Here is an 18,548-nt window from a genome sequence, read left to right as displayed (position 1 = left end):
TTTTTTTTTTTTTTTCATTTCTTTATTTATTTGTTTATTTTTTAGAAAATATAATATCTTACTTATGGAGTTCTTTTTTTTATAATTTTTTAAATAAAGAAAAATTTAATAAGGTAAAATAACAAAATCTTTATAAAAAAAAATTAAATGTTTTTTTCTTTGACTTTGATGTTAATCCCAAGCTTTGACTTATGAAAGTCTTGATATTGTTACATGTGGGAGATAATTATTTTTTTTTCCAATAATATATTAATTCATGTCTATAAATTTTAATGATTAGATTAGTTATTTATTTATAAATAAATGTCAATATATTTTAGTCAAACATGCATAATTTTCGTATTATTATTTAATAACTCGGACATATTATATACTTTTAAAATTTCGGGCATTAAATACTTTTTACCAATTAAACTTATAATTTAACCGTTAATTATTATTCAAAAGAAAAAAAATTTGTATCATTCGATATAAATTTCTGAAGTATTTGTATCTTTATAAAAATATTTCTAAATAATGCATTTTTTTCTTAAAAAAATGTGTTAAACTATAGATTTTTTTTTAAGAACGTGTTAATGACGGATATATCTACACTTTTTGAGACTGTCGATATACTTAGTGGTGAAGATAATTGGATAATTCAACTGGTTAAAGCAGTTATCGACCAAGAGATTAGAAGTTTATATCTTTCTATCTACCTCGTTGGACTGATAAAAAACTAGTGATTTGACCGATCATTTGATTGATCAACGAGCAATGCATGCCCCCAAACCCATTCTATGAATTGAAAATCCTTCATGGAACAGTTCCTCGGTACATCACTGATTTTGTAGGTACCATTCACACACCGCTCCATATCACCTAGATAAATAAAGTAGTTGAATCGTACAATTGGGTTAATCGTAAACGACAAATTTGGAATTGTTCGTGATGGGATTTATTTTATTGGCAACTGAAGGTGGTTGGATTGTAATAGTTGGCTTTGAAGTTACTCAGATATGTTTCCAACTGGCAGACGATTGGTTCCAAGCCACCAATTAAGTATTGGTAACATATGGACCCTGCACAAGCTTCCTTTGTCAGGCACTGTTGGCGTAGATATGGGCATTCCCCTGTTGTAACCATAAAGTTCTGAAAAATAGACCTCCCAAGTCACTAGACATTGACGCTTCAGTTTCGATAACATGTCCATGTCGAACATATATCGGACATTCACTAATCATAGAACTTGAATATGAATCCAACTCTTCGAGCCGTTTTCAAAGCAATGAATAGACAAATTGTAACTTTTCGAAGCACGGTTATTGACTTTAAGTTTATTTTTGTACGAAACTGATGAACAAGACATCATGTACGTGACTATAAAATATAACATATCACTATGTGAAATCCGACATCAGTTGGGGAGGAGAACGAGATATTCTCTATAAGGGTGTAGAAACTTTTCCCTAGCATACGCGTTTTAAAAACCTTGAGGGAAACCCGTAAGAGAAAGCCCAAAAAAGACATTATTTATAAGAGTGTGGAAACCTCTATCTAGCCGACATGTTTTAATAACCTTGAGGGGAAACCCGAAAGGAAAAGCCCAAAAAGGGCATTATTTATAAGAATGTGAAAACTTCTCCCTGCAAATGCGTTTTAATAACCTTGAGAGGAAGCTCGTGAGGGAAAGCCCAAAAAGGATATTCTTCATAAGGGTGTGGAAACTTCTTCCTAACAGATGCGTTTTAATAACCTTGAGAGGAAGCTCGTGAGGGAAAACCCAAAAAGGACATTCTTTATAAGGGTCTGGAAACTTCTCCCCAATAGACGTGTTTTAATAACCTTGAAGGGAAGCCCGAAATGGAAAGCCCAAAGAGGACCTTCTTTATAAAGGTGTGAAAACGTTTTCCTAGTAGATACGTTTTAAAAGTCTTAAGGGGAAGCTCGAAAGGGAAAATCCCAAAAAAGACAATATCGGCTAGCGATGGGCTTGGACCGTTACACACCATGTCTTTGTTTGTGTTCGTGCTTCTTTGCCTCAAAGTACCGAGATATTGATAAATACTTGGGTCGTAACATTAGATTAAGTCATTTGAAAACAAAAGATTTTAACTACTGAGAATCATGGACACAGTCAAGGGCTTGCTTGTACCTACTTCAATGGGGTAGGGGAGAGAGAAATGTCGACAAGAATGCCATTGGCCTAAAACCTTAGCAAAATGATCCTAACACACCAAATTTTGTGCTTAGTCTAACTATATCATACAAAAACAAAAGCTAATATCCTAAGGAACACAAGTGTTTAAATTCATATTACCTCCCCTTCGAGCCGAATTTTAAGCAGCCTCAACATTTCGACCATTCATGGCGCTTTCGCAGTCTCACGAGCAATGGAAAGCTTGGCCAAAAGACCGCATAGCTGCAGATAAGACCCAACTCCATCACAAATTCTCATATGAGCAAACCCAGTTTCCTGCAATTCATCAAAAGAGTGAGTACTAGCTAATCTGGTATGGTCAAACGATAGCTCATGTTTCAACATACCTTCATGAATTCCAGTTTCAGATACTCAGCCATATCATAGTTCTTAATAATACGGAAAAGAGTGGTTATTATGTCAGTGGGAGAATAGCCCATGTCGTAGAGTTGCTTCAGAGCTGCACAAGCATCGTCAAATTTACCTTCAAGCACGTTACGCACCATGTTCTTAACATGCAGCGGATGCGGTTGATCGCAAACCTAGTGAATCAACAAGCCATGTTACAAGATGAAGTTTCCTGAGTCTAAGATAAGGAAAGATAAAAACATGTGATAGGAACCTTGAAAACATTGTCTTGGTTTACAAAGCGGAATCCACTATATGTAGCTTGCAAATTATTCAGCGCTTGCCTCATATCACCATCAGCGGTGAAAATGATTGCTTCAAGACCTTCTGGAACATAGGGTACCTTCATATTTTCAAACAATTATCATTTCTAAACTACTTGAACATATTACCAAACATGGGAGTCCACAAAACACAACAAAACAATAAAAAAAAAAAAGGCTCAAGGTAGTGTTAAGGATAAAAAAAAAAACAAATGCAAATTAAACAAAATAACATGTAGTGAACACACAAAAGGAGACGTTGAAGTGAACCATAATCGAAGCCTCTACTAGGAGCCGACTAAGCTAACGTGTAACGAGCCAAGAAATTATTCTAAATTTTCATAGCAAACTGACAGCTCCATAGCACATCGAAGTGTTCATGAGTCATTTAGCATAACACATAACATTGATGCCCCAAACCCTTCTCGCTTCAAAACACGGCAATCGTTTGTTCTATATCCATGCCTCTATGAAATTTGTAGTAGGACCCTGTTTTGCAAGAATGGTTAGCATCTCACGATATTGGCCAACTAAGGTACTCTTTAACCTTTTGCTAGACAATGAAGGTTAGCACATAAAAAGCTGAGGTGAGTGCATCAGATGGTGTTTGTCATTTTTGGTGGCTCCTTCTATATTTCATTTTCTATATGGTTTGTCTAAACCACTGCCTTTACTAGGCTGCTGTTTTGTCCCACGCTTTCAGGCTGATCTAAAGGCCAGAAACATATAGTTTCTCCGTGTTGGTAGGGAACTAAGCAAGAGGAGTGGAAGAGAACCATACTTGGAAAAAAGCTGCACTTTAAGACACAAGTTAGCAGTTATTACATGATCATTGTAATTGACCACCTCATGAATTGTGAGATCCCACATCGGTTGGAGAGGGGAATGAGGCATTCCTAATAAGAGTGTGGAAACCTCTCCCTAGTATTCGCATTTTAAAAACCTTGAGGGGAGGCCCGAAAGAGAAAGCCCAAGGAGAACAATATCTGCTAACGGTGGGTTTGGGCTGTTACAAATGGTATCAAATCCAGTCACGGGACAGTGTGCCAGCGAGGACGCTGAGCCCTCTAGAGGGGTGGATTGTGAGATTCTACATCAGTTGGAGAGGGGAACGAAGCATTTCTTATAAGGGTGTGGAAACCTCTCCCTAGTAGACGTGTTTTAAAACCTTGAAGGGAAACCCGAAAGGGAAAGCCCAAAGAGGACAATATCTACTAACAGTAGGCTTGATCTGTTACATGAATTGCTTTGTTTTAGCGTTTCAAGCAATCTCTCAAGCTTCCATTTTCTCCTTGGAGGAAATTAAACATGTTGAATGTCTCCTTGGTCATACTAGCAAATTTTCAGGTGTAAGCCCATTATAACTCAGTGAAACCTCTTATGGATTAAAATAACTCATTCAGCCAATTTAGCCATGAAAGGGCAGATCTATTTAGGCTCAAGGGAAAGACGATCCAATTTAATACATCATTGTCTTCATTTGAGTTGAACCATGCTAATGCCCAAGATAAAGGGGTGCTTTCGAAATGTCTCAATATACATGCCCAGTTTTTCTTTTGCTCCAGACATCTGACTCCCTCAATAGCTTGCTGATACCTTGAACACGACCCTACAAGTTTCTTGATTCTCTTGTTCTTAATTTTCAAGCCTATTAAAGGAACAACAAAACCAATTTTTAAGAGTGCAACTTTTCAGTACTTTCGAGTAAGTTTTGACTAATGAGTAAATAACTTAGAGCACCTAGAAACTTTTTCATAAAAATAACAATAATAATGTTTCTTTTTTATTATTATTTTTGGGATAAGAAACCTCAAAGGGGATATACTCATTGAAAAAGAGAGAACACACTAAGGGCTGGGGTTGAGAGAACCCCTCCCCTCACCAACTACTTTAAAAGAGCCTGCCAATCCTTGATAATCACCAACATACTATAATTACAAAACAACTTTTTGTGTAAAGCAATTCACCAAGAGCCCGTGTTTTGTATATAAAGTTACAAAAAGAATCAAAATGTAAGGACTTATATTCAAACGAACACGCATTTCTTTCCTTCGACAAAAGCCACAAAAGAGCCCTAAAGACGCAACTGCCTATCACCAAAGCTTTACCTTTCAGATTCCAAGCATTCAAACCCTCCAAGTGCCAATCATCAATTCTAATTGGCATACTAAATGAAATCCCCAGAAGACCCGCTAGAATATTCCAAGCAATTCACCCTCCCTTGTTTCTTTTTTGGCAACTTATATCTCAATGTGCCTTGATAGATCAGTGCAATATAAGTTGCCAACATAATCTGCATCTAGAAGGAAGAAGAGACCAGTCTTTGAACTTCCTTTGCAGCCTATCATCAGTATTTAGGCTTCAAAAGGCCAAGGACCAAAGAAAACTGGGATTTTCTTTGGGCTTTTATGCTTCCAGATTAAGCTAGTCAAACACTTTAGATTGGACCTAGATCTTGAAAAAGGAATAAGAAGTAATTGGAGATAACACTCAGCACAGACTGGATAAGGGTGAGCCGACCCAACTTGAGAAAAAAGCATGTTTCGGAGAAACATTTTATGAACCTAGTCTAAAACAGGGTTCCATAAGATCATACTCCACAAATTACCCCCAAAAGGGAGACCATGATGGTAGGTCGGAAGTTAGCTAAGCTCACATCCAACCAAGGAGACCCAAGAGCTTAATTTAGCAGTTGAAAGAAATATAATCCCCTTCAAAACTTGTGTCTACCCCTTTGATAGCTAGCCTATTGATGGATGCCTACCACCCACCGAAGAGTTTGAGAGAACGGAAAATTGTATTCTCATAGCCTAAAATAAAATAAGATATAATACAAAATCTTGGAGTTAAATCCTTCAAAAGTTATAACATATACTAAAAAACATAAAAAATAAAAGAAATAAACGAATATCTTTCTTAAAAAAAGGTTTTTAATATTATGTTCATTGATTATTAAAATAATAAGGATGATTTTTTAATTTATTTTTTTATTAAAAAAAAAAAAGGAAAACTAACAAACTAGGATTAGTTGGTTGCTTGCACCCCGTAAACCCATCGGTTTCCATTTAATGAAATCAACACCAATTGACTAACTTATAGCCCTAATATATATGCATACAGGAGATACACGAAGGGAACACTACAAAAAGTGAGAGAGTACTGAAAAGAAGGCAACATGACAAGTGCCGAACCTTCCCTTCCACAAGTTTCTAACATGAACAATCAGCAATATTAACATTTTACTTTGTTTAGGTGCAATTTTAAGACACATATCTATTAGAAATTCAGGCCTACACGAACAGTTTTGAGAGGAACAAGGCTCTTTATCCTTTTGAACAACACAGCTTAAAATATGACCAATGATTACTAAACAAGCTAGCCATTTCCATCAAAAAATTGCACAAAAGAACAATGAGACCAATGCATAATAAAACAATGACATGAGATCTAACATAGTGCTGCTTTCAGCCTTTCAATAAAGTGATACCTTCTTCAGAAGATAATCAAGCGGCATCAAGTTTTTAAGAACAATTAAATTTAGCAGAGAGATTGTATTTATAACAGAAATGTAGTCTGGAATGCATCTCTAATCACTATCACAAATAATTGATACCTTTTCTGCTTGAAGTACCACCATAAGGCGCCCAAGAATCTCTTGATCTGTTAATCTTGAAAATCGGACAATTGCACATCTACTCTGAATAGGCTCAATAATTTTTGAGGAGGTATTACATGCAAGTGCAAAACGAGTTGTGTTTGAATATATTTCCATTGTACGCCTCAAAGCTTGTTGTGCTCCAGTTGTCATGCTGGATTATTTTCATAATCATAACCATCACCAAAAGCAATTAATAAACAATGGAACCCACAGTCAGAAAATGAACAGCAAAGCAAAAGAAAATAAAATTAGGTGAGGGATAGGAATGCGAAAAGGAAGGGGAGGAAACAAAGAAAACCTCCCAAGAAAGAACTTCTTGGTTCCATTTAGGACCAAATAGTGACACGAAAGTGGAACTTGCACGCAGAAAACAATCTTTTAGATATGGTTAGATCATATAACCTATGACTATGAGATGTGTCATATACCCTAAGAAACAAGTACGAACACAGACATGAGACATGATTATGACACGGACACCGACATGTCAATTTGTTAATTTATACAAATGTACGACATGGACACATTGGGAATATTTTTTTTTTTATAGAAGATGTGCGTTACATGGTTTCTATTTCCTCTTTCATTTTCTTCTTCTTTTGTAGGGGTAGACGGACAGACATCTTTTTCGGTTCAAATGAGACCACAAACATATTTGACACTTCAAAATAGACAAGATACGTGAATTTAACAAAAAAAAAAAAAAAAAAATTNTTGAAACAGTGAGTAGTGTGTCCCTCCCCCCACAATTTCTTCATGAAATTTTAGGGCTGATTATAATAAGGTAAGTAATGGTTTGAGCAAAGGACATGAAGTAATGAGCTGGATTAAACATTTTTCTTTCTAAATTCTCGATCAAATTTCTTTACAATGATGTGTCCCCTACACGACCAGATATGTTCCATGTGTGTTCCAAATTGGACAAAATAAAAACAAACAAGGATGCTACAAACACTCAACAAAAGAGAGAAACCATGTTTCTTAGCATATGTCCATTGAAACCTACCTGTCAGCTTCATCCAATATTACCACTTTGTGTCGACCAGGAGGCAAGGTTACTTTCTTTTGAGCAAACATCTTAATTTTGTTCCTCACAACGTCGATTCCCCTAAACAAGAACACAGATTAGAAAAACATACAGTTCCAATAACATTGGAAATGTTTGAAGCTTAAAAAGCATAGAATGTGCCACCTTTCATCTGATGCATTAAGCTCCAGAACACCATCCTTGTAATTTGGTCCTAAGAGCTCGTGTGCAAGAGCCAGAATACTGGTTGTCTTCCCAGTTCCTGGCGGACCCTAGAAAACAAATATATAGCAACAGAGTATCACCAATAGCAAGACAAAAGTAAAAACCTCATCCCACTTGATTAGAACCTTTTGAATTTCACTTGCCCCCTACCAATTGTGAATGAAATTTTTAGTATATTTCACTGCAGTACACTAAAACCCCCAAAAAATAAGAAAAAACAGGATAAAATTCGAACCTGATTAGTTCCCAAATCCCCCGGTGCCCATGAAAACAGTTCAAAGAATGAAAAAAATGTTCAAGCTGCATGATTTTCTACTTCACATAACTAAGATTAAAAATTAAGCAACCCTATGTCCCATAACTGAACTACGACATCAATGGCGGCAATGTAAACTGAAAAATGAAAATTTCGGGAGGAAAAAGCGATGGAGAAGTACAGATAATATGAAATTGGGCATGTTGCCGTCGCGAGCAATGACTTGAAGCCGAGAAACTGCTTCTTCGTTGCCTACAATGTCAGCGACCTTGCTGGGCCTGTACTTCTCCACCCATGGCATGTCGTAGCTGCTGCTGCTGCTGCTTCCTGAAGAAGACGCCATGGATTTTCTTTGTCTTTGCACAGATGAATGTGGCTGCTCGAGGATGGGTAGAACAATTTGAAGGAGAAACTCGGCCCCTCCCACTTCGCGCCCTCGGCTTGGCTTGGCTTTTTGTTTTTCAATATAAAAGGGCAAAACCCCTTTTTTTTTTTCTTATCATTAATGACAGCTTTGACCCTGCATTTTTTTGTTTTACCAATAATACCCTCCCATTTTTAATTTTAATTTTTATTATAAAAAGTAACCCTTTTTAGTTTAAATTTAAAATTTACTAGAATAAAATTTGGATAAAATGTTAAAATGAAAACGGGGACTGTAACAATGTGAGAGTGACTTAGATTTAAAAATTGAGGCTTCAATATTGTTATATCGTTTCAAGTGATCTCGATCCAAATTTTATTAATTTTTTTATTGAATTCGGGTGGTTGGATTGCTAAATCGAGCAACCCCAATAGAATTCACAGTCCAGATTAAGTTGGGTTCAGCTGTCGATTGTTTTTTTTTTTAAACAACAAAAAATTCTATTGATATGTTATTAAATTAATAACTAAAATCTCATAAAATTTAAATATTAAACATTCACGAGTCACAACGCATCACCGACCTGCTACAAAAGTCAAATATTCTTAATATTCATGTGATGTCCCACATTGGTTGAGGAAGAGAACAAATCACCATTTATAAAGGTGTGGAAATTTTCCCCTAGCAGACACGTTTTAAAGCCTTGAGCGAAGCCCGAAAAGGGAAAGCCAAAAGAGGATAATATCTACTAGCAGTGGATCTGGATCATTAGAAATGGTATCAGAGCTAGACACCGGACGATGTGTCAGCCCCCTCGCTGTTCCCCGAAGGGGGGTAGACACGAGGCGATGTGCTAGTAAGGACGTTGGGCCCCAAAGGGGGGTGGATTTGGGGGCGATCCCACATCGATTGGAGGAAGGAAAGAGTGTCATCCTCGAAGGTGGGTAGACACGAGGCGGTGTGCCAGTAAGAATGCTGGGCTCAAAGGGGGTGGATTTTGATGTCCCACGTTGGTATTAACGCAACAAAAAAAAAAAGTCTTGGAAATATAAATACATAAATTTAATATATAATATCTAAATCAATTAAGTTAGGGGGTTGAAGTTATTTTTATAAAATTCGTTATAATATTTTAAAGTACATATTTATTTTATGCTAAAGTTCTTTTTTCGTGTATCATATTATCGACGATTTATCTTTTTTACTTATTTGAAGATGTTTATATTATATAATTATAGAATAATAAAATTTATTTATTAGTTTTTAATACATTTTTATTGGAATTCAATAAATTTTTAAAAGCATTAAAATGTAGTATTTGAAGAGGAGGGAGTCCATCGTTCAACAATAAAAGGCCGATTAATTTTCGTTTTAAATAGAAATGCTCATTTAACTTAAGGGACTATAAAATTCATATTTAAATAGAGAATGATGGAAAGAGCCGGGAGAGATTTCTCTTCGTTAGCTAAATGGGATCGAAGACAGAGATTATATTCTTTGTTCTTATGTCTATTTTAGTCTCGGTCCCTATCTCAAGTCTCCATTTTTGCATCAATCCCGGCTTTGCTACAGCATTATAATATTAAATTTAAAATTTTTAGAAATTATGTTAAAACATTATATTATATATATTCCATATAGTTTTGCGTGGAATAAATCTTATCTATTAAAGAAGTAGCGAGAGAAAATAAATGTAAAATTTGATAATGATATAAAAATAAAATAAGAGACAGGAATAAAAAGGTTTCGGGGTAGAGTATCTTTCCATAGATAGTTATGAAGCTACGAAATCCAAAATGGTTTGGTTCGCCATCCATTGGTTCGTGTTTTGGCACAAGATTTAATAATTAAATTCATATATTTTTTATAAAAATAAAAAATAATGGTTAAGTTAATAAAATTATCCCTTCTAAAAAAATACTTTTTAAAATTTTAAAATCGTCAATAATACATTTATATTTAAAAAAAAACTAAAAAATAAAGTTAGTATACCTTAAACTTTCAATAATATTTTAAAAAATACGTTTGAAATTTTAAAAATCTTTAAAAAATACTAATTAAATTTTAAAAGTATCACTATAAAAAAAAATTTTAAAATTCTTATTGTCAATGTATGGACGAAAACTGTTCATCCATATCTTACTGAGTATCTCCGACAGTATTTTAAGAATATATATATATATATATATATATATATATATATATATATATNAGATTTTTAAAAAATTTAAATGTATTTTTGAAGTTTTTGAAAATTTGTAAGGATATTAATAAAATTTCTGAAAAAAATATTAATTCGTTTTATTTATTTATTTTTGAAAATTTAAAGATAATTTGGTTAATTTAGGTTAAAAAAAAAATAAAGATTTTGAGGTGAATCTAAANACGACACGTCGTGTGATAAATGAACAAGTTCCCCCCACCAGTAATTTTCAGTTTATGAACAGACAAAACGACACGTGGTTTCGATCCAATCGGGCGTGTCCCACAGGTGGGGGAGAAAAGACAAAATAATTACAAAGAAGCCGCGATCCCGGAGACACCATAACAGGTCGCGCCATTCCCCTTTCGCACCACGACGAGAGTATCTCAATTCCTCCCCCCTAGGCCTCTTCGTATCATCAACATCCCCCTACTTTTCCCCGGAGCTCCGATAATCCTTCACCTCCCTATTGGATTTTCCCTCTTTCGTTGTTTCTTGCTCGGGATGAAGCAAGTCAATTCGCGGACTTAGGGTTTGATTCATTGTTTTTGGAATTTCTAATGGCATCTTCAAGGTCTCCGAATGGATCGTCTGACGATATTGTTGATACCTCCCCCTTGATGGGGAATTCGAATCGGTCGCTTGATGAAACGCATTCGGGTCGGCGATTTGTGCAGAGGCAAAGTCTGCGTCAGGCGGCGAGGTTTCTGAGGCAGGCGAGTAGTCGGAGGACGATGCGTGAGCCGTCTATGTTGGTCCGAGAGACAGCTGCGGAGCAATTGGAGGAGAGGCAGAGTGATTGGGCGTATTCGAAGCCGGTTGTCATCCTTGACATCGTCTGGAATTTCGCTTTTGTTGTTGTTGCTGCTACCGTTTTGGTTCTGAGCCGCAACGAGTCTCCTACAATGCCTTTGAGGTTGTGGATTGTGGGGTATGCGTTTCAATGCATTCTCCATATGGTGTGTGTTATTGTGGAGTATCGTCGCCGCCAGCAGCGGCGCTATTCAGACTTCAATTCGATGGATGAGGGAAATTCTGCACGCGGGCTTTCCGGTTTGGGGTCGAGAGGGAACTCGAGTCATTATGTATCATTGGCGCACCTGGATGATAACGACACCAGGTTAGGTTATATATACGTTTTTACATTAAGATTTAAATATGATGTCGTCCTTTTCAGAAATCTGTTTTATGATGTTTGACATGCAGTGATTTCGTAATTGTTCTTATAGGAATTATAAGGAACCAAAGGGTAGATTTTTTGTTTGATAGAGATGATATGTTTGGTTATATGCAGCATGTTAAGTAAAGGACATGGATTCTGAGTTTGCTTTTCAATGGGAAATGTTAGACTATTAGGATGATTACATCAGCTGAGCTTTTCTCCCAGCTGCACAAATGCTTAGAAATTCGAAATGTTTGGTTAAGTTTACTATCTTGGACATCAATATATATATATATATATATATATATATATATATATATCATAATTCTTACCTCCAGGCGTGATTGATAAGGAAGGATTGATACAACAGGAACCATTGTTCTCTTTACATACCTATTTTCAACTAAACCACCCTTGGCATCAAAGTCTCATCATGTAAAACATTCACGTAGTCTCTGGCGCTGTATGAAGGCAACTCATTAGAGCTATTATTGTTAGTCGTTTGTTTAGTTTATCATTAAATTATTAAACTGAATTTTTCAGTTTTTTTTTTATCATGAAACAACTTCTGATTAAATAATGAAAAAGAACGAGTGTTCAAGGGATACAAACTCCCATAGGGGGTGAAAAAGAAGGAAAAGAAGAAAATACAAAACAACAAATACACCCATAGAGAGATTTAACCATGAAAAGAAATATTGAAAGAACAAAAAAAGTTTTTCAATATCTTCGCCTGAAAGTCTTGGAGAGCTTGCAAACAAAAGCTGAAGCTATGAAAAAGGCCTCCACCAATTACGTAACATTTAAAGCTATTACATTCTTCTAAAGAAAATCATAAACCAACCTCCAACCTTGCCATCAAGAAAAACGTATGAAACAGCTGCTATGCTCATTGAAATTAAGGTTGCAACAAGGTGACAAACCAAAGAGCTCAGCCTCTAAGAAGACAAGGCAAGACCATGCCTAATTTTGAGTGTAAAGCTGAGAGATTTTGATATAAAGCAAAGAGAGAATCCTAGTTTCAGCTCTGAATGAGGTTTTTATCTGTGTTTGTTGTGGCTTCATTCACAACATACCAAATCTTAATAAGAACGATCTTGAAGGAGAGATTTCTCAATTACTGCCCCCACACTATTGAAACTATTAATTGGCCCATTCTTTCAAAACCAAAAAAACTGTCAATTAATTAGTGAGAAGATTCATCCCCAACCCTTTGATAACCTTTCCACTGGATTTTCTGTAAATCGAGTCAACCTGTTAGAGAATTCCCCAAGAACTCTAGAATTACTTGAGATTAATTTCATTGGAAGGGTAACAATAGGGAGCAATCAAACATTTATCCGAGGTGATGAAGATGGGATTGCACGCATCTTAAGATCGCAAGCCTCAATAAGAAAAGCAAACTTACTAGAAATCGACCAAGTGGACTCTATAGGGGAAACTTCTTTGAACTAATTAGCAATTGAATTTAATGATGGGCCAACAACACTATCTGAAAAAAAAAAAAAAAAAAAAAAAAAAAAAAAAAAAAAAAAAAAAAGGAAAAATGAAGCTTCAAAGTTATCATCCATGCAATGATCAACCTCATTTCTTCCCAGTACCTGTAAATTCAACACAGGCTCTTCGACTCCAAAATATTGATGCTAGCAACTTATTCCCCATCAGAATCATGAATCGATGAGGAAGAAGGTGAAAGCTCATTACAATTAGAAGAAATTAGAGAAAAAAGAGGGTATTAATCAAGTAGTTGATTGTTATTGGAGTTGTATTTCATTGTATCACCTTGTATGAAAGAAGGTGTGAGAAGTAGTTTTTCCTCAGCTTATATGTATGGCTGCTCTGTACACAGTTTAATAATGATAAAGTGCTGAAAGGTTTTCTCCTGCATTTTTCTGGTTTCTATACTATCATTTTGACTGAGCTCAACACAGTCGAGGGAATATTCCGAATCCAATTGCATTAATCAACTCTATTCATCTATGAATACAAGCATAGCTTAGTAGATAAGATATTGTATGGCTCTACTTTAGGTGGTTTGGTTCTCCATCCTTACAATTATTGAACTAAAAAAAAAGTAATAATTCTACTTAAGAGCCACGTACACTTGAAAAAGCTTAAGAACAGACTTTTGGAAAAATATGTTGTAGGATATCACTCTTGCAAATCGTTTGGAGTGGATATAACTAGATTTTATCAACCTCAGTTTCTTGATGACAATTGAAATTAAGTGAATAAAAATGTAGGATGTGGCAGAAGTACACTGACTTGTTATGAGCTAGCTTTGCTCAACCCTTAAATAGAAGGATGACTAGAATAGTAAATGATAATGCTGCTTGCTCAATTTGGTCCCTGTCTGTCTATTTATGTATCACACTGAAGACAGACCGTAGTGGTGGAACAGTGTCTGTCAATTTTTTTTGCAATTCCCCAAGTTAGGTAGTTGTTATCTGTAATGATTATGGGAGTTTGTTTATGTTTGTTCTTTTTAGTTCTCTTTCAAAGTTGTTGGGTTAGAGTTGTGAATCTTTTCTAGATTTTGGTTCTTTTGTATAATGTTGATACTCTTTTGTAATTTCCATTTTATCAAAGAAAAATGTTTTGTTTTGTTCTATAAATTTATAGAGATGTGGGGTGGACAAAGTTTGTGCTGGTTTTTTCTTTTTATCTTTCGATGAAACTTTTCTAGTAAACAATGGCAACCCCACACTGTGTAAAGAAATCTGGAAAAGCAAAATTCCAAAGGTCCCCCTTTACTAACTATTTGCTTTTTTCTTTTTTTGTTTTGGTTTTTGAAAATTATTGCTTGTTTTCTCCCAATTTATTTACCATGCCTTGCATCTTTCTTAAGGAATCATTTGAACTCTTAACCAAATTCCAAAAACAAAAACAAGTTTCTAAAAACTTTTTTTATTTTATTATTTTTATTATTATTTATTCTGATTTCCACCGGGTGGAAGCTCAAATGATTAGAAGGGAAGTCTTCCACTTTACAACAATTGACTTTATAAGAGAAGGAAGCTCCACTCTACTGGGATTTAGAGATATCTAGATACAGGCCTGCTCTCAATAAGAAAATGCCTAGAATATCCCATCACATCTATAGCTGATCAGTATTTGGGCAAAAAAATGAGTACATTTTGCATATTGTAGGTGACAGATTTCCACGAAATTTCTCCCACCTTAAAACCCCTCAGGATATTCCTTCCACAAGAGAAATGAATTGTACGGCTGAGGGAGTCTCCAATAATAGTGGAAGGGGAATGGCATAGGGGATCGTTGGGAGCTTGCCCAGTTGTGTTCTATCAGTTTGGCACACATGGAGGAGATAGCTGGAGATTTAGAAAGAAAATTACGTGGTTGCCTTTAGGATAGAAATAAAGGAGGCAAACGAATCATCTTGTTAATCAAGAGAGATCGACTTACTGCTTTTAAGGGGAGGATTAGTAGTTGGAAACTCATGGGAGAAAGATTATTGAACGTTGAAAAAATGGATGTGGAAGTCCATTTTATTGTTGAGAATAACAAATAAAGGATAATTTCAAAATGAGAATATTTATAGAGAACACCTAAAGAGAGGCATTGGAACGTATCCCACCCCAAACTTTTCTTAGAACCTCTTAACATCCCTAAATACTCCTATTATTTTCGATCCATAAATTCCATAAAACTTCAGAAACAAAGGTAGTCTTCCAAAGAACTTGATCCCTTATCACCTAATGGACTAATGAGCACTAAGTATGTAGGAACAAGCTACTTCTTTTTCTTTATCATCATCATTACTATTTTTGTCGAGTAGTCAATTACATTCTCATTGTCCAGCATGCCTCTTTCGAATCTTGGCTTACAAACATTTATAAATCTACTTCCAACACAAAAACTTCTTAGCTTATGAGCTCGTGGAATAATGTTGGATTATAAAGCTGACTATAATCTGGCTTGATATTAGTAGAATTTTTCACGTAACAATAGAATTTTCTGTAATTGAGCATGCATCTCTTTTGTTCTTGTATTTGTTTTTTTCATGATCTTGTATTTCATTTCATCTATCTCAATGAAAGTATGTTTTGTAAAAAAAAAAGAAAAAAAACAAAACAAAACAAAAAAAAGGTTATAAAGCTGATTCATTAGTTGATCCCTCCAATTTTCTTTATATCTCCTATATTCATTTTTTCTGACACGACAGTGTAGCAAAGCACCTGGAATCTGCAAATACTATGTTTTCCTTCATCTGGTGGATTATTGGATTCTACTGGGTATCTGCAGGAGGCCAATCTTTAGCACACGTCTCCCCTCTGCTTTACTGGTTTGTGATTATTCCTTTCTTGTACCGGATTTTGAAGTTGATGATTACGTTTTCATAGATTCTAACATCTATTAATGTGGTTTGAACTGCAGGTTATGCATCATATTCTTGGGTTTTGATGTCTTCTTTGTGGTCTTCTGTGTTGCTTTGGCATGTATCATTGGAATCGCTGTTTGCTGTTGTCTTCCCTGTATCATTGCACTTTTATATGCTGTAGCAGACCAGGTATTTTATGGTGTCACTGAAGATATTTTTATGTTTTCATTAAAGGGCTAATATTTTTGTGACTGTTATCTTGTTGTCTCCTTTTTTGTTTTTTTGACATTTCTACATAAAATTTTCTGCTTTTCCCATTATAAAACTATAGAAGTAAAAGTAAGAAAGGGAGAGAGACGGGAGCTGTCTCCTTTTATTGTGTGTCATTTTCATGTATAAGATTGATCGACTACCATTAGAAATGTGTATCAGAGAAAGCGCATGAGGAAGGAGGGTGTAATTAGTTGGTTAAGAAGGGGACAACTATTTTGTAACTAGATTCTGGGGCTGACTCAAGGGGACTGGGTCAGGGTACTAATAGGGCAGGACAGAGTTGAGTAAGGTGCGTTTTGGCTTAAGATTGGGTGTACTTGGGAGAGATGGAAAGCTCTAGAATTCTTCCCAATCAGCTCTTATCAAAGATTCTCTCATAAAATTCTTCTTCTATATATTAGCTTGACACCCTTCTTCTTTGTTGTAGTTTGTCTTGAGGTTATTGAAGCCTCGTTGAAGAATTTAGGATGAAAGGGGTGGGATCCCTTATACTCGGTTATTACAAGAGAGAGAGGATGCAAGGGGTGGGATCCCTTATACTCGGTTATTACAAGAGAGAGAAAGAGAGAGAGAGAGAGGGGGGGGATCAAACAGTGCCNGAAAGAGAGTTTAGGACCCGAGTTTGGTAGCCAGTATTATATTTCACCCTAGGGCCAAGACCATCTAAGATTAATAATGTGTTTAGTTTGTTTACAAGGCCAACTTTACTGCCTTGATGCATATAATTATGCATATATGCAGGAAGGAGCAACCAAAGAAGATGTTGAACAGTTGTCAAAATTTACATTCAGAAAGGTTGATGATGCAGAGAAATTCTCCGCTGATGTACAGGAACCTCTTGGTGGCATAATGATCGAGTGTAGTACAGATTCACCCATTGAACGTGCCCTCTCACAGGAGGATGCGGTATGTATGCCATACCATTATCATATGCCAAAACTGAAATACAGTCCGTTGCAGGATCTTATTTTGTTATAAACTAGAATAGGCTTCTTCTGCTCTCAAATAGATGATTGTTTGATGGAAATCTCGTCTTTTAGGAGTGCTGCATCTGTCTTTCTGCATATGAGGATGGCGTCGAGCTACGAGAGCTTCCGTGTGGTCACCATTTCCACTGTGCCTGTGTCGATAAGTGGCTGTATATTAATGCTACCTGTCCTCTCTGCAAGTACAACATCCTGAAAAGTAGCAATATTGCTCAAGAGGAAGTTTGAAATTACTTCTCAATTTATGTGTATGAAAGAACGTATATACAGGTGCGTTGTGTGTAGTTGTGAAAGGGATGGATCAGCAAACTCAGTATAGGCCTCTTTTCTTTTGCTGCAGTTGCTATTATTGTTGTAGTGAATGTTATTCTTTGCTGTAGTCTTTGCTCTGTGCCCAGGTTGCTGCTCGTGTAAATGGCGATTGAAGGTTCTCTGTAATGACTAATACCCCCCCACCCCAAGGCATTCCCTTTTGTTTCCTTCTCCCTAGTCCTCAACTTCTGTAATCTTGTTGCTCAATAAATTTAAGTTACAAATCTTTTGTTTTTGTTCTTTATTCCAAACTTTGTTGCTGCCTTTGGGAGTTCGTGTGTCAGTTTTGCAACTCTCTCTAACATCCAACCAATAATTCTATTTTTTTTTATACCTAATTGGATGCATTTAGATCCTTGTATTTTGGATGAAGTTCTATTCATTTTCATTTCAATTTTAAGGGATGAAAATGGTCTTTTTTTTTTAATGTTCATGGACCAAAGTAAACTAAAGTTAAAAGTACAGGACCAAAATTAATCAAAGTTGTATTTAAAGTTAAATTTATTATGTACTTGAATCATTGAATCATATATTGTGCAATGTCTCATTAATTGTTTGTGCTACTTTTTATTTTGTGCCTATTGTTGAGCCTATCAAGTATGTGTTAGTTAGTAAAATGTTGATCTCGATCTAGATGAGATGATATATTCTAATAATTGTTTTCATGAACTATAAACTTTGATAATATCTAAGAGTTAAATTAGGGGTGTTCATATGACTTGATCAACTTGGACTACCTAATTCAAGCTATAAAAGTTAGGTTGGCTTACATTTTTTTTCTTCCTACTTTAGGTTAGGGTTCAAATTTTGGAAAATTGAAAATTTTGGGTTAGTTCACGAGTTGACATTTTGTTCCCAATCGACTTAAAATGGGTTACAATTCAACTTAACCC

At 35.5% G+C, this 18,548-nt stretch overlaps 2 protein-coding genes across 3 annotated transcripts; one reads left to right on the top strand and one right to left on the bottom strand.

Moving 5' to 3' along the window:
• Positions 1-2,047: 2,047 nt before the first annotated feature.
• LOC111809684 (replication factor C subunit 2) lies at positions 2,048-8,466 on the bottom strand. 2 transcript variants are annotated; one of them, XR_002817282.1, is made up of 8 exons: positions 8,198-8,466; positions 7,701-7,807; positions 7,515-7,616; positions 6,464-6,659; positions 2,802-2,930; positions 2,527-2,721; positions 2,252-2,455; positions 2,048-2,216 (listed from the first exon to the last, which is right to left on the bottom strand). XR_002817282.1 is itself a non-coding variant. In XM_023696063.1 (7 exons), the coding sequence occupies exons 1-7, from the start codon at positions 8,357-8,359 to the stop codon at positions 2,345-2,347; spliced, it is 1,002 nt and encodes a 333-aa protein (XP_023551831.1). In that variant the 5' UTR covers positions 8,360-8,466; the 3' UTR covers positions 2,048-2,344. The 2 variants fall into 2 exon arrangements, 1 of the variants encoding a protein (XP_023551831.1); XM_023696063.1 differs by having other exon boundaries at positions 2,048-2,455.
• Positions 8,467-10,912: 2,446 nt separating this feature from the next.
• Positions 10,913-17,894, top strand: LOC111810073 (E3 ubiquitin-protein ligase At1g12760-like). The gene is made up of 5 exons (XM_023696630.1): positions 10,913-11,703; positions 15,929-16,048; positions 16,141-16,273; positions 17,099-17,263; positions 17,398-17,894. The coding sequence occupies exons 1-5, from the start codon at positions 11,144-11,146 to the stop codon at positions 17,569-17,571; spliced, it is 1,152 nt and encodes a 383-aa protein (XP_023552398.1). The 5' UTR covers positions 10,913-11,143; the 3' UTR covers positions 17,572-17,894.
• Positions 17,895-18,548: the final 654 nt, after the last annotated feature.

The sequence above is a fragment of the Cucurbita pepo genome, chromosome LG14 (assembly GCF_002806865.2).
Source record: "Cucurbita pepo subsp. pepo cultivar mu-cu-16 chromosome LG14, ASM280686v2, whole genome shotgun sequence".
Taxonomy (NCBI): Eukaryota; Viridiplantae; Streptophyta; class Magnoliopsida; order Cucurbitales; family Cucurbitaceae; genus Cucurbita; species Cucurbita pepo.
The sequence above is the reverse complement of the archived record's forward strand: the minus strand, read 5'-3'. Positions and strand labels throughout refer to the sequence as shown.